The sequence below is a fragment of the Semicossyphus pulcher genome, unplaced genomic scaffold, assembly GCF_022749685.1.
Source record: "Semicossyphus pulcher isolate SPU_LCO1_2020_fin unplaced genomic scaffold, fSemPul1.0.p SCAF_8, whole genome shotgun sequence".
Taxonomy (NCBI): Eukaryota; Metazoa; Chordata; class Actinopteri; order Labriformes; family Labridae; genus Semicossyphus; species Semicossyphus pulcher.
In genome coordinates, this window is record NW_027211759.1 from 6,482,078 (window position 1) to 6,497,005 (window position 14,928).

Below are 14,928 nucleotides of genomic sequence, written 5' to 3' on the forward strand. Positions count from 1 at the left end.
GGCCTGCACAGCATCTCTACCTGTTACACTTAAGTCTCTGTGCATTCATTCAACGCGAGGGCGTTCGTGTAATCCTTAAACTTAGTAATGTTCTGCACTCAGTGTGTGAACAGTTACCTACGATGAACCTATATTCTGACTGCTCGGACATCTCTTGTTCTCTGATTTTCTTCTTTTTTCTCTTTTTCTTTCTTTTCTCTTTCTTTAAATATACATAATATTGTTTAAAATATACATATATATTTAAAACATACTAATTTAAGTCACATTTTGCTTTTGTTGCTGTTGTTTTCTGTCATGTTTTAGCAACAAATGTGTGCCTGTAAAGTAAACTCTGACCTCTAACCTTCAGCCAGACTTCTACACACCAAAAATATAGAATTAAAACAGTACTTAAAATAATAATAATAAATTGACAAATTATATATATAACGACAACAACTACTACTAGCAGAAACGTCTACTGGCCCTCCTGATGCTGAAAACACCGGCCAAAGACACCAAACGTAACTGTTCTGCGGCTGCCCCTGACCTTTGACCTCTGGCCTCCCTCCAGACCGTCAGGCAAACACTTCAACGAGGACTTACTGTAAAAATGACAGTAAATAGGACTGTTTTTATACATCTGATATAACTGTCACCACTGCTGCTGCTGTATATAGTAACACTGTCACCACTGTGCAAACACTATTGCAGCTGGGAAGACTACTGCTGTTAAACCTTCTGTTACTGCTGCTCCTGCTGCTGCTGGTGGTAGATACTCGTTTCTGCAGCAATTATCACTGCTGTTTGTTACCACTTTAAAATTAACTGGGTTTATTTATTAGGTTTAAGGTTACATTTAGAAATGAATCATGTGTGAAGTGAAATGCCTTTAATCGTACTACTACACTGTCCACACTGTTGCCTTTGTTGCTATGTGACTGCTTTTAATGCAGACACACCCTTTATCATAGTCTGGGATTCCTATCAGTCTCTCTCAGCTAAACATAGACCTTGTGATAGTTACATCACTTCCTGTGTGTTGGCAAAAAAAAAAGGCACCTGACAAGGAATCAGATGACTTCTATTGTGTGCAAATGAGTGATAGCAGCCTCAGCTTTGTGTGTGTAGAGTTTGATTTGTCTGTAAATTAACTACATTAACCTTCTGTTCACCATCACAGGCCGGAAGTGAGTCGAGGCTACGCGTGTTTGTGTCACTCATACAGAGACGCTGGAACTATTTTCTTGGAGGGGGTGATGTGTTAAATGCATCAATGTGGTGCACTTTCAGAGCAAAATAAAGAGCCTGATGTATGCAACTTTGTGCTCTTGTAAACAATTGAAATCATCTGACAAACTGTACAAACGTTAGCTGCCGCACACCGTCACGCACATCTCATACTGGACAAGCGTTATAGCAGCGGCCCTGACAACAACACATTGATTGATTGACACACATACAGACAAATCCATGTTGAATTCAGATGTGTGGTGTTTTTTGATTGGGTAAGGTAATATTGAGTGGAACAGAACATGATTAACACCTATGTACGCGCTGAAAACAAGTGTATAATTATTATTTTAATTGTGGTGAAAAGTGGGACAATTTGGTAGTGAATGTTGAAAACCGGGACACTTAAGTGTTCTACAAATATCTGCTAGGACTCTGGTCACCCAGCTTGTAACTGGGACAATCCCGGACAAACAGGTGATGTCGATAGGAGATGCTGTCGCACCACCCGCACCCCTACTTCCAACGTGCCTGCGCTCACGAGCTTACTGTTGTTTTTAAAGGTCGGAAAAGTCACATAAAATTTGATCACACAGCTTTTCCAGGACCCTCCTCCAGAAGCAGCTGTAAACAAACCTGTTCAGTCCCTGCTCTTTCAGATGAATTCAAATGTTTTTGATAATCACATCGTAAACCTAAACTGCCTCGCCATCAAGTTCCCACAGATCCGTTTCTGCCATGGGACCATATTTCCCTCTCATTACCTGTAGAGCGATGTTGTGTTGGGCCTCTGACAACACAGCTTTGCCTGCTTACATAACTCTTTTATGAGGAATAAACTAAGCCTTCGAAGGAGGCGGTCTACGGAGAGGTTGCGCCATTCGTAGCCTGCATAGACCGTTAAACCCGAACTGAAATGAGACGGTCTGGTATTAGGAGGCTGTTCACGCCCTTACCCTTACATCACCAAACGCCGTTTCTGTCGTCTAGCTACAGGACATTTAACTGCTGTTTCTGCTGGACTTATTTTAGTGTACTTTAGTTAAGAATTACCATTATCATCTAAACTAACTCACTGACCATCTGTATTATGTTGAAACCACAGAAAATTAGTATAAAATCACAGTGCCTCTGTTTCAGCTAACGCTAACATTAATTTAAGACCTGACAGTTGGCTCTCCAGCATCAGCGCTCAACCTTAAACAACATTAGCATCACTAGCTAAGCCCTGCCTTTTCATTTGCTACAGCTGTCTTTAAAGCATTAAAGTATTAATTGTCCATTATTAAAACAATTAATTACAAGTTATAAACCCTCTATCGTGATGGCCTTATTAAGAGGCACCACAACAATTCACAACAAGACACCTGTGTGCATGCTGCTCCTTATGCATGATGATCTAAAAAAGTCCGTTAAATGTGACAACAATCTGTAACAGTGACAACCAGTGTACGTGCCACTCCCACCAGCTGAATGTGTAAGCCAAGTCAGTCCAAGGTGAGCTGATACAAGAATGTAAACAAACCAGAGTGACCAGCATGTGTTTCACAACCTTGAGAAGCTGGAGTGTCAATTCACCTCAATTTGTTTGGATAAATTTTAAATACTGATATGAACGTATTTTCTGTGGAAAGATGAAGAAAGTGATGACACCTTGTAATATATTGTTTAAAGAGCTGAATGAAGTGTGATTTGTTATTATATAAATTTTATATTAGTTTCGTTTATATTTGTTTTTCTGTCTCTCTTCTATTCATAAAAAAACACTCGAGTTGGTCCCCCTCAGGCGAAGGTATGGCAAGTATCAACACCTTGCCATCTCCAATTAACGCCCACATTTCACTGAACAAAAAGCTTATTATACTCTGCCTTGATCCTCAAATAAAGTTATTCCACGCGGGTTAAAACAACCCCTAGGTCTGACATCGCGTCAGTCTCTCCTCCAGCCAGGCAGGTTTAACTGCGGCTCTCCCGTCACTCCTCACAGGTGCCAGCCGGGCTGCAGAGACGCACTCTGCGGGATCCGAGGAAACCCCGGAGGTTTCCCTCACAGCCTTGGCATTAAATTCTTGTCACGTTCAGTGAAAAGGGCAGGAATTAGATCACCATAGAGGTCCCTGAGAAGAGCCCCGGTCCTCTTAGTTCGCTTCCACGCCTCCCACACGGCTTCCTATATTGTCTTCTTGTCCGTTTCACCGCGCTTATCTGTTCAAACTTAAGGACAGCATGACAGGAGGACTGAAGGACGGCGAAACAGAAGAGGTACAGTATGGCTCTTACGTGCTGCTGGCGCTTTTCGTAGTTAAAAGTTTTTTTTGCTGACACGAGTTTTTGTAATCGAGCAGCTGCTGATTATTTGAGCTCATTAAGGATATGTTTTTATTCATCTCCAGGGCGCTATGTCTCAATTGTTATCTCTTTTTTTCTGGCACCTAGTCATGAGCGCTTCTCCCACACACGCTGAGGGAATGTGAAGGACCATTGAGTATACATTAGCATGTGGGTGCGAGATTTAACCTGCTAATACAGAACAACTGATTATTGCTTTTACGCACTTAAAGTTTTCGTGCGTAAAAGAGCAAAGGACAGTAAACGCACAGTATTTTCTAACATTTCAGACTACAATCATGCATATGTTTTTACAGTAACTAATTGCGAGTATAAATAATGGGCTTGAAATGTTCGCGGAGCACAAAGTAGGACCGTGGAGACCACAGGGGTCTTTACGCACACTGTTTTAAAACTATGAACACGGAAATCCACCGTGTTTCCCCACACTTAACCTGCATTTGTCCACATACTTACAAGTTAGATTATAATTATAGTTGATGACCACTATTTGTTAGAAAAATACCCCAAATCTATTTAGTAAAAGCCTAGCAAATAGATACATGTTTGAAATTTTGAATAATCGCTTTTACGCAAATGCCATGCCCCCAGGTCCATATTGAGTTAACTGTATGTCATGTCAGGGTATTAGATTTCTACTCCGGGTGGTGAGGACCCCTTGCGGCTGGATCTAGGGGTGTGGTGCTTCACTTTCTATTCATTTAAACCCATCCCTGTTTGTGGGGCAGGCTGGTAACTCACAGTTCCAGTCTCTCTCCCTCTCAGCGCGCTGCACACTATCCCTCCTCCTCTTCACTCTCTTCTTTTTCTGCCTCCTCCGGATCCTTACAGGAGTTTCTACATTCGCCGTTCATCCGAAAACAAGGGAACATATACAAACCGAACAACAAAGACATGGACAACGACAGTCTGAACGAGAAAACGATGGAGGATGTCCACACCAAAGAGATCGACCTGGTCAACCGGGACCCCAAGCACGTAAACGACGACGTTGTCAAGGTGAGTAAACCTGGACGGCTGATCACTACGGATCACTTGTATTTGGTGCCAAACGTGCAGCTGTTGTGTGTCGCTATCTTTATATTTTTTTGGCAACTGAAACTATAACGTCACCAAAATACCTGTTGCAGAGTTTGAGCGTTTCCTCTACCCAGTGGAGCCGCCTGGTATTCAATACAAACTGAACTAAAGTGGGAAACTATGTGCTGTAGTGTAGGAACTGTCAAACTGGTGATCTGTGCGTATGTGCGCGTCAAATGCGCACAGCAGGTCTTTTGCGCACCGTGGTTCCAGAAGCGTTCCCCCTCAATAACTTTCCCCTATTAGGAAAAGCTGTGCAGAGGTATTAAAGCTCATTGTAGGGATACAATGGCAAGCATTCTGTGTGCGTTAATATCCACACGAGCGGTGGACTTGAAAACTTGAACATCCTCGCTCCAACAAAGGAAGCGTTACGAATTTCCTGTTGTTGGAACAGACACTTCCCACAGTCCTTCTTGCACACGCCTTGCTGTTTGGAAAGTAGAATTCTTTCCGTAAGAGAGCAGCCTGACCGCATAAATACCGGGTGTTTATTTTGTTTAAAGGAGTTAGCAGAAGGAGAGGTTGTAGCAGCAGAAGGAGTGGCGCGCTGGGAGCCACCTGACGCGTCTGGATTGTAGCGGGGAGCAGCAGCTGGGAGCAAGGAGCAGTTTTGTCATGATCGTGGGGGTCAAACGGCTCGCTGCATGGGACAGGAGGGGTCAGCTCTTTGAAATGCCTGAACTCTGCCTTGTTAAAACAGGGAAACACCCAAAGTAGCTGGTTAGAGTGAGGGGATATCCCTCACCACTCCCCATCTCTCCTCCCTTCTCTTCCTCCCATTCTGGTCTCTCCCTCTCTCCACCCTCCTCCTCTCCACATGCCTGTAGTTGCGTCAGAAGAGCAAAAATCCATGTGTTACTTTTTATTGGCTGCTGTCAGGTTCCAAATGACAGCTGGCAGTCTCACATTATGGAATTAGTTCATTAGGAATTTAGAATACAACCTCTTATTGTTCTATATGTCAAATTGTGCTGGCTGTACTGTAATGTGATTAACTTCAATTTGGTGAAGCTTTATTGGCATTGTGGTCAGCAGACATGTTGAGATATATTTTTTTTTAATTGTGATCTTTCATCATGTGAACTGTGCAGAAGCGCATGTTCCTAAACGAGGCTCCATCACGAGAATATCCAAATATCTGCAAATCACATGGTCGTATAACACAAGAATTTATTACTCTGGAGATTTGGGAGCCTCTGCTGTAAATTGTTGCCGTGTGACACGCTGATTCCTGTGAGAGAAAGTTGTGTTTCAGCTTTTAGTGGGGGAAAGAGGGTACATTCGGTGTTCTGGGGTATAAAAGCTAGTCATATGTCCAGCAGGTCCTTCTTCCAAAGCTGCCACATAAAGATGTTCTTTTTCAAGAAGCAAGGACTGAGAGTTTAAACTTTCTCTAATGTTTTAGCTGTTTTAGAAGAGCTTCAATCATTGCTTTCCCTTTTCTCTGTCTCTGTCTCCACTTCTTCCAGCGCTCTCTGCCGTCTCTCCCTCTCAGCTCTCCTGCATTGTGACTGTGAGTCAGAGTCTCCTTCCAGTCTGAGAATAGAATGCAGCTTTACGATTGTCCTGCCTCCCTCTAATCAACTCAGCAGACTGCAAGTGAAGTTATCTGACATCACATGAGGGTACACTGTAAAAATGACTTTGTACTCCTGCTCTAATCGGTTATTAGTTAGAGATTAAGATTACAAGAGCATCTGAGCATCTTAGACTTAATGTGACAGCCAGAAGTCGACGAGGGCAGTTCGAGAGAGAGTCACAAAATCAGAATAGCTTTGTGCACACATGCAGCAAATTGCTCACTAATGTATTCACATTAGAAGTGACACTAAAGTCTTTAAGTAGTCACCTGAATCTTTGGGTGGTGATGGAAGGGTCCAACAATACTGAGACTTTCTTCCTGTAGACTGAAGTTTGTGTCCAGCACGAAACCAGAAGTTAAAGTTGATTTATTTCAAATGAGCATGCATAACGTGACTTAACTTCCTGCTTTTGAAGTTCCCCTGATGTGCCATATTTTCACCAAAACCTGAATCGCTTTTCTAAATGCTTCTGATTCAATGCGGCGCTTTAGCATGACAAAACTCCAACCTTTTTTTTGTTTCTTGGCTATGTTAAGGTCACAGTTTGGGCTTTAATAATACGTCAATGTTGACTTCTGGTTCCACATGGGAGACGAACAGCGGCCTCACGGAAGAGCTTTCTGGTAAAAGCTCTGACGCTGCCACCATGAAACGCTGCAGTAATGACTGACACTAAAAGGTCTTTCGTGCAGGCACAAACTATACTTTCTATATAAAGACACTAGTTTGAAATTCATGCTTGCCAACACAAATTAAAAGGAGAATTCGTACCGATTTGTCTTACGATCTCAAAAACTGCTGCAGAACTCGGCTGTCTTTTCTATCGCGAGGAACCCAGATGTGCTCACTGCCCCCCTCTGGATGTGGGAACAAACTCTGACGAGTGTTTGGTTTTTACAGTGTGCCGTACACAGCGGCTCTGAGGTGCTTTGAGGTCAATGAATCAGCTCTGCCAAGTGGAAACGTGTGTTTGGTGTGCCCCAATGAAAAAGCACAAGCAGGGAATCCCTTCCAGCAATCCTCATTCTGCAATCCAGCGTGACCAAACACACCCCCACATACAGCGCTCACCTATAATTGCGTGTGCAGATGTACTGCATGCACACACAGACACACACATGCATGCATTCTTATTGGCAGAGCTGTTCTGCTGTAGCTGCTGCAGCTGGCCTCAATCACCTGGCCACATCAAACGAGTTCCACTACTGACATGCATGCAGAGTTTGCTCTGTAAAGAGAGCTTTTTCCTCTGGAGACTCTGTGGGTCTTTATATAGCAGAGGGGAGGGGTCAGTGCAGGAAAAATGCCCCCACTGGAGACAATTTTTGTGAAGGAGTTGTGAGAAGCAGCTTATCTAAGTCCTGAAGGTCACATCTAATCTGGGATGGTTGTCTCATCATTGATTTATCCTCTGTGTTGTGTAAAAAATCTTCTCTCACAACTAAACAATAAAACAGTCCCCTGTAAGCGGAGGCGTCACATGCTCATGAATCTCTCAGACTCCGAGCAGTGGAGTTTTGTTTCCATCCAAATGTCATGCAAATTTAACACATCTGTGCATACACGACACAATACATGAAAAACAGGGGTTTGCATTATTGCATTAAAGCATCCAAGAAAGTTAGCGACTTGCTATGATTATTATAAGTTAGAATTAGGATACATTTTTATTCAGGTGTTGATGTAAAAACTCATGTGGGAGTAGCAGCTAAGCTAACGGGCTAATGTGTTCGGGTTGCTTTGATGACCTCTGAATCAAAATTATACCTGATTAAACGTGTCTAACTTCTTACTACTTCACCTCTTTGAATGAGTGAAATTAGCCTTTTGTCTGTCGGTCAGAGACAGTAAATCCCCGCTGCCAATCATCCAAATCTCTCCCCTGAATCAAACCAAACATTTTCCCCGGGCTACCGAAGCCTTCACACCGACAGACGAGTCCATTAATGTGCTCCACTCTCTGATCTTCTCCTTCAGAGGCCCGCTTTGTGTGTTCAAGCATGGTTGACAGCCTGAAGTTAGAGCTCTGAAAATAGCACATCCCCTTATTTACTCAATATTACAGTTGCCATGGGGACTGGTCACATGCTGACCCTGAGACTCCATTGTTTCATTTAAAAGTCTCTGGTTGGACTGCAGAGGTCCACCAACGCTTTGACCCGTCATAAGTGGGCTGCGGCAGTAAAAGTACATAAAGTTTTGCTTTTTTGATACTATAGATGTCTATATTTGGACATCATTAGTGACCGTGTCTGAAATTCTTCTTGAAGTTTTTGCTATTGCCCACATGTCATATGTTCTACCTGTTTCCCTCCGAGAAAAGTCCTCATATACCTTTGGAGTAAATAGAAATCATCACTTTCTTATAAAACAAGTCAAACAAAACAAAAACCAATTAGCAAACATGAAAAAATGTACCGTACAACAAAGATGTGTGATCATAATGACTCATACAGAACTGTATATACCGAAAGAAACAGCTTCCCTCCATGCAGTCGAAACTCTCCACCCTCCCGCCGTCTCTGTGTTTGTGCCTCTGTGCAGAAGGCCTTCATTTAGTCTCACTCAAAGTTCTGGAAACTGGAGCAGAGCGGGTCCACTTTAAAATTTGAAGCTGTGGAAAAATTAAACGGACGGCGCGCTGGTTTTGTGGCTGCAGTCAGATTTATTTTATAAGGCTGTAGTGAGCTCTGCCAGCTGGGTGCCGTGTGAGAGGCTTTATGCTGCTGCTCGGACCGAGAGAATAACTTAAAGAAGATGCTGTGTTAGAAAATGTTAGAAAAGACTGTTGGGATGTTTGAAGAGTTTGATCCAAATATGACATCAAGGATGGAAAAAGTAAGATATCTTCCATTAGTTAAAGGGTGACCCTGTGAAATCAAGATTTGATTTCTAGTCCAACCTCCTTTGAGAGAATCATGTCGGTGTTTTATCAATAAACGTAGCATATTCCCTGTCTTTTATATCAAACTAGATATAGAAGTGTTACAAACTGACAGAGCCAAGCTAGCCGTCGCACCTTGTTTCGTGTCTGAATGGTACTGTAGCTAAGCTAACTAGCATCTGGATTCCACATTATACAAAACAGAGGTGAGATCAGTTTGGGTGAGAAAGCTGATAAACATATTTCCCAAAATGTGTGACTATTTCATTATTATGCTGTTTCACATTTTAAGACATAATGGTACCATGTTGGATGTTCAGACGAAACGTGGGTGAAGTTTCAAACCTGTAGGTAAAAGTATGTTGGAGTAATCCCCAGGCTTCTCAGCTCAGTCTACAGGCTGCTGTGAACGCCAGTTTTTTCCACATGCTGCACTTTGTGACGTCACAAAGCTGACCAATCAGAAGAAAGCGGGCTTTGTAGGGGCGGGGTTTCTTAAAGGGACAGAGCTGACTGAGTCGTTTCAGGCAGAGGCTGTATGAGGGCCTGCACAGAGCACCAGTGTGAGAAAAATGAAGAGCATTTTTAACTGTAAATGATGCTAAGCTACTCCACAGGTATCACAGAGTGATATATGAAGCTTGAAATTAGCATAATACCCCCCCTTAAAGATAAGTTTTGCTTATTGGTCCTTTTTTGTATCTCTTTTCAAACATAGATTTCTGACATCACACAATAGATTTGGTTCAATTTTCCTAATAATATACTTCTGGAAATCATCATCTTTACGAAATAAGCGTACCTTCAAACCAGGTTCTTTTTCAGAGACCTAAAATGTTAACCTAATGACCTTTCCTCTAAAGCCATCACTCAGCTTGTGTAAATGGCCGTCCCGTCTTCCAAACAGTGGCGACTATCTCGCTTAGGAATGAAACTCTTAACTTTTCCATGTCGGAGCCACAGTGTCACACTGGATAATATCTGCATGACTTATTGATATTGCAGCCATCAGCCCTCGGTAGCCCGACTGCTCTGTTAGCAGGACACAGTCTCCAAGTAACTGTAAGATAAATATTGACTCAGCGCTCAGAAGCCGGTGCAGAGGATGAGAGAGGGAGAGAGTCTGCATTGTGTATACAGAGAGCGAGTTGCCTCTTTTCCTCTTGGTTCCTTACACGGCACTGGTCAGGTCACGGACACTTGCAGGGATTGTCCCATTTAAAGAGATGTGTGTATAATGAAAAGGGGCACTATGTTCTCTGTTTGTTTTAATGGAAGGTAGAGAAGGGTTCAAACACTATGGGTGGTACATGCATGTCTTCCTCTTTGGATTTTCTCTTGTTGAACTTTGGCACTCTTTGTGCAGTTTTCCTTCTGTTTAGTCCTCGAAACCTGACATTTTAAACACCTAGCTTCCTGTGCACCTCAGAAAGACTTGCCACCACACAGGGAGTGTTTACAACGAGGATGTAAAAGCTTCCAGGAAGTAGACTTAACCTGATAATTATTTAGATATCAAACGGTGACACGACGTCGTTAAACCACCAGGAGGATACAGCTCTTACAGGGTTTTACGGGCTACATCTGGACCATCTGTGGCCATCAGTAAACGTAAGAATAGCTGAAAATTTGTAATGTTTAGTTTGTCCATTTTGATCCCAATTTAGCCTCAGAAAGACTTCTATGTTATCCAACAAAGTGTTCATCTATCTGTCTATCTAGAGACAGAAATCCTTGAGTAGATTAGCAGAAAGCAAAGCAGTCGAAAGTGATAGAGTGTGTAGCGATCAGTACTTTGGGCGGGACACAGGGGTTGGTGGTTACACTGTGTACCAGTCAGTGCAAGGGGAGATATAAATCCTGTCAGCAGTCGTATTCGCCATGTCTGCAATCTGACACATTAACGGGGAGTGAAGCTGCTGATTTATGTGGAAATAATGAGTTCACATTGGAAGGACTATAAAATTCATCTGGTGGTTTCATTAGCATCATATCAGGGCTCTTGTGAAACACTGCTGGCGGTGGATGAAGGTGTTTGAGTCACTGGTGGTGGTGCTGACTGTCTCTCTAGACTGAACAGTGTGTGGTGGTAACCAGTATTTTGTTTTCATTTCCGATAACTTCTACCTTGGTTTGTCAAATAATTAAGGGATAATGGCTGACGAGGTGTCAATTATCAGGAATTTATGGACGACATGCGCGTCGCATGGCTCCCTTTCTGCACCTGCTGAGTCAATAAATTCCCAATAATGAACGCGTTATAGGTCATAATCCCGGTTATACCATGGTCACTAGCTTAGCGGGGAAAAATAAGAGCATGATGTGTTTGTTTAGTTTATGTTTTCTACGTTTTAATACCTGAAAAAGTCACTCCTATCCAATAAGGTTCTAATACAAATGAAATGTTCACTCCAGGAAACAGAACAAATCTTAGCTAAGACCTTGCAAGAGGATATCTTTAGGCCGTGGCTCATATAGAGCTTTAAATGTTGCTAGCATACCATTAGCTTACTGGCTAACAGCTGAGCCAAAACTTTACCTACAGCTAACATACAGTACATATAATTTGCCAGTCTGTTTAACAGTAAGACTTGCGAGCTAACCAGCTATGTAGTTGTCTCCAAGATTTTCACGAACTGCTCAATGCATGCTGGGATACCTAGCATGTAGCACCAGGCAAGCTGCGCCACTTTTTACCAGCTTTTCTCCCTCATTTAGTCAGAATCATGCCTTTAAAGTAAACGGTGATTACTATTTAGTAAATAAACCTTGTGGGGTGTTGACTTGATTGAAAAGACTCCTCAGTTCACACCAATAAGTGACCAGCGAGGCTGAGCGGACGCGAGTGTAAGCAAAGTGGTCGCGTTCATTGAAAGCAAATGGGAAGTGTGGAAGAAAAAATCGAATCGTGTACATTGTTCTATGTATTTCTGGTGGAGGCATTAATTGAGTTTAATCATTTCATATGGATCAAAGAGTTACAGCTGAAAAGGATCCAAATATACAATGCTAATGCTAAGTTTTGATCCCTAATGAATCTCATTTATAACTATTTTATCAGCTATATTCTTACTCTTCCTCTTCCTTCCTCTGCAGGTGGACTTTGAGGATGTGATCGCTGAGCCTGCAGGGACCTACAGCTTTGACGGCGTGTGGAAAGCCAGCTTCACCACCTTCACCGTCACCAAGTACTGGTGCTACCGGCTGCTGACGGCGCTGGTCGGCATCCCCCTGGCGCTGATCTGGGGAATCTTCTTCGCCATCCTGTCCTTCATCCACATCTGGGCCGTGGTGCCGTGCATCAAGAGCTACCTGATCGAGATCCACTGCATCAGCCGCGTCTACTCCATCTGCGTGCACACCTTCTGCGACCCGTTGTTCGAGGCCATGGGCAAGTGCTTCAGCAGCATCCGAATCCGCACGTCCAAGGAGGTGTAGCATCCTCAACGAGGAGGAGGAGGAGGAGGATTAACGGAAAGAGGGGAGGGAAGATGGGAGGGCTAGAGCCACACAAGATGGAGGGAAAAGTCTTAACAGAGAAGAAAAAAATAAACCTCTGGAAAACGAGAGGTGACTCTTTTCCAGAGCTGGGCGGGGCTTGTTTGGAAGTGAATGGGCATGGTCACATGGCACCTGACCCCGCCTTTTTTTCTCCAGCTGTTTTTTTTCTCTCCAGTGTTGGTGTAACCAAATGGGTGGGCACAGGAAAATCAAAGGGTCGTTCTCCGGGGTTTTTGTTGTTGTTTTGTTCGTGCTCTTTTTTTTTTGCCAACTGTGTTCATCAAGAAACCGAGCTCCATTTCTGTTTTCTGCCACATGACGTAAATTCCCTCCATTCTTACTGTTTCTGTGGAGAGCTTCCCACTTTTATCGATTCATGTGAAGAGGGGATGTCAGGCCGTATCCCTGTCGTCCCCGGCGCTTATTTGTGTTTGTGTTCTTTGGAGCCGCTGGGCGGGGCAGGATGGTGGGACGTCGGGGTTGGGAAGGTCAGAGCAGAGAGAACGAGCGAGCGCTGCCAAATTCTATCTGACTCAGCACAAACAAAACAAGCCCAACAGCACCGCAGCAGCAGCAGCAGCCCTCCCTCTGCCCCCCCGTGACCTCCAACCCACCAAAACCAACATCCAACCCCCGCCCCTCTTCACCCGGCTTTTCCAGCAGTCTGACACACTGAACCTGCCCTCGTTCCTGCATGCACCTGCGTCGCCTCGCCAGCAACTCGCCGTCCGCTCGCCGCCACGCCCGCCACAAAGCCTCGTGGCACGGAAATGATCTGCGTCACAGCTCACTCGCTCTGTGCATCGGCTTCTTACTTCACCATTATCCTCAATATTACATGAGTGTGTGACAGAGAATGTTAGCATTTGAATTTTGCAAGAACTTTCCCTTATTTTTTACTCCAACGAGAGTTTTCTGATCATTCTTTAGTGAAGCTCACTGCTTGTTAATGCACATCACCGTAGTGGCATAGTGAATGCTTTTTTATTTCCTACACTATGAATATGAAGAACTTTGAGGGGTTAACTTTTTGTTTTAATATCCTTTATGTACTGTATGGGTGTGTGCAGAGATTTTAAAAGCTATGGCCACATTCCAGTGCACTAATCTATGTGACAGTATCGTTAGTGAAAAGCACTAATGAAGATCTCCTTTCTACACGTGCAGAGGTATTAGCAGTAACTTTTTCATGCTCTACAAGCTTGTGTGGAGAGTTGTGGTACTTACACAGGTTAATGCATTGGAATTTAACAATGTGAGGTGCATGTGATTGGATGCCTTTTTGTCTGTTATCTGGTCATAATTTTGCACCCTCCCCTTTTTTGTCTTCTTGTTTCTTTTGCTGCCCTGCTTCTCGACTGTGGACATGATGCTAAAAAGCATCAAACTGTCGCCTCCCGCCCCTGAGATGGGTGAAGGGAGGGAAAGCTGAGTGGGGTTTTAGGATGGGGTGGGGTATTGAGGAAGAGGGTGGGGGGGTTGTGTTTTATTGAGACACTAAGCTTGCTTTGACTCCGTCACCTTCGGTCTACCTGCTGTCTGCACACAGAGATGGTAATATCATAGCACCTGTTCTTTGAATTGAGTGTTTTTAAGCTCTAAAGGTGATATTTTTATAAGAATTGTTTTTTCCTTCTTGCTTTTACTTGTACAATATCACGCTGTGCACATTAAAATTTAATATAATCCAGTGTTCATGTGTCTTTCTTTCTATCTAAAGTGGCCTCTCCTTAGAGTCAAATGTTAACAGTATATTTTTTTGTTCTTTTGCTTTTTATTGCTTGTGATTCTGAGTCATAGCAAATCTAATTATGTAATGATTCACAGCGGATACTTGGAGACTGGTTTCATTCATCTGTACTGCAGGAAGCGGCCAGTTGAAGCTACTCGTGGAAAAAAATACATAAGAATGAAGCCGGAGCAGCTGAAGAATAATTTCCAGCAGCAGTGCCCTGCAAACTCTCTTTCTATCTGAGTCAGTGTCAGCGAGGCCGAATGCCTGTAGTGCTGCTCACAGGGTTTTTTTCCCCCCTCAAAGCTTGGCACAACATTTCCATGGATACTGGAGAAACAAATAAAAGGGTTGGGCAATGCTCATGAGACCGGAGTCTAGTCTCCTGACTGTATTCAAGTTAATTTACAGCAAGAGCAGGCGCTTAATGAAGCAGCCCGAGGCGAGCCTGGACTCTCTGTAAACTGAATTATTCAGCAGTAACACGTTGAGAGTGAAGTCAAGTCGACCTGAACAATAGTTCATTGTTTTAATCTTTCAAGGGCTGATTTTCAAGGATGCAAAAGAAGCTGCTTCCGGGT

The 14,928-nt window shown here is 43.4% G+C and overlaps 1 protein-coding gene across 1 annotated transcript; it reads left to right on the plus strand.

The window, feature by feature from the left end:
• The first annotated feature begins 3,170 nt into the window (after window positions 1–3,170).
• Window positions 3,171–14,301, plus strand: cav1 (caveolin 1). Its single transcript, XM_069687074.1, has 3 exons — window positions 3,171–3,477; window positions 4,396–4,563; window positions 12,211–14,301. Exons 1-3 carry the CDS (start codon window positions 3,442–3,444, stop codon window positions 12,550–12,552), a joined length of 546 nt encoding a protein of 181 aa, XP_069543175.1. The 5' UTR covers window positions 3,171–3,441; the 3' UTR covers window positions 12,553–14,301.
• Window positions 14,302–14,928: the final 627 nt, after the last annotated feature.

Excerpts from the sequence above, each read along its gene's own strand:
- cav1 (XM_069687074.1), top strand. The coding sequence starts at position 3,442 with ATGACAGGAGGACTGAAGGACGGCGAAACAGAAGAG. Across the intron at positions 3,478-4,395 it reads AGGACGGCGAAACAGAAGAG|GAGTTTCTACATTCGCCGTT; the intron begins GTACAGTATGGC and ends GGATCCTTACAG. Across the intron at positions 4,564-12,210 it reads TAAACGACGACGTTGTCAAG|GTGGACTTTGAGGATGTGAT; the intron begins GTGAGTAAACCT and ends CTTCCTCTGCAG.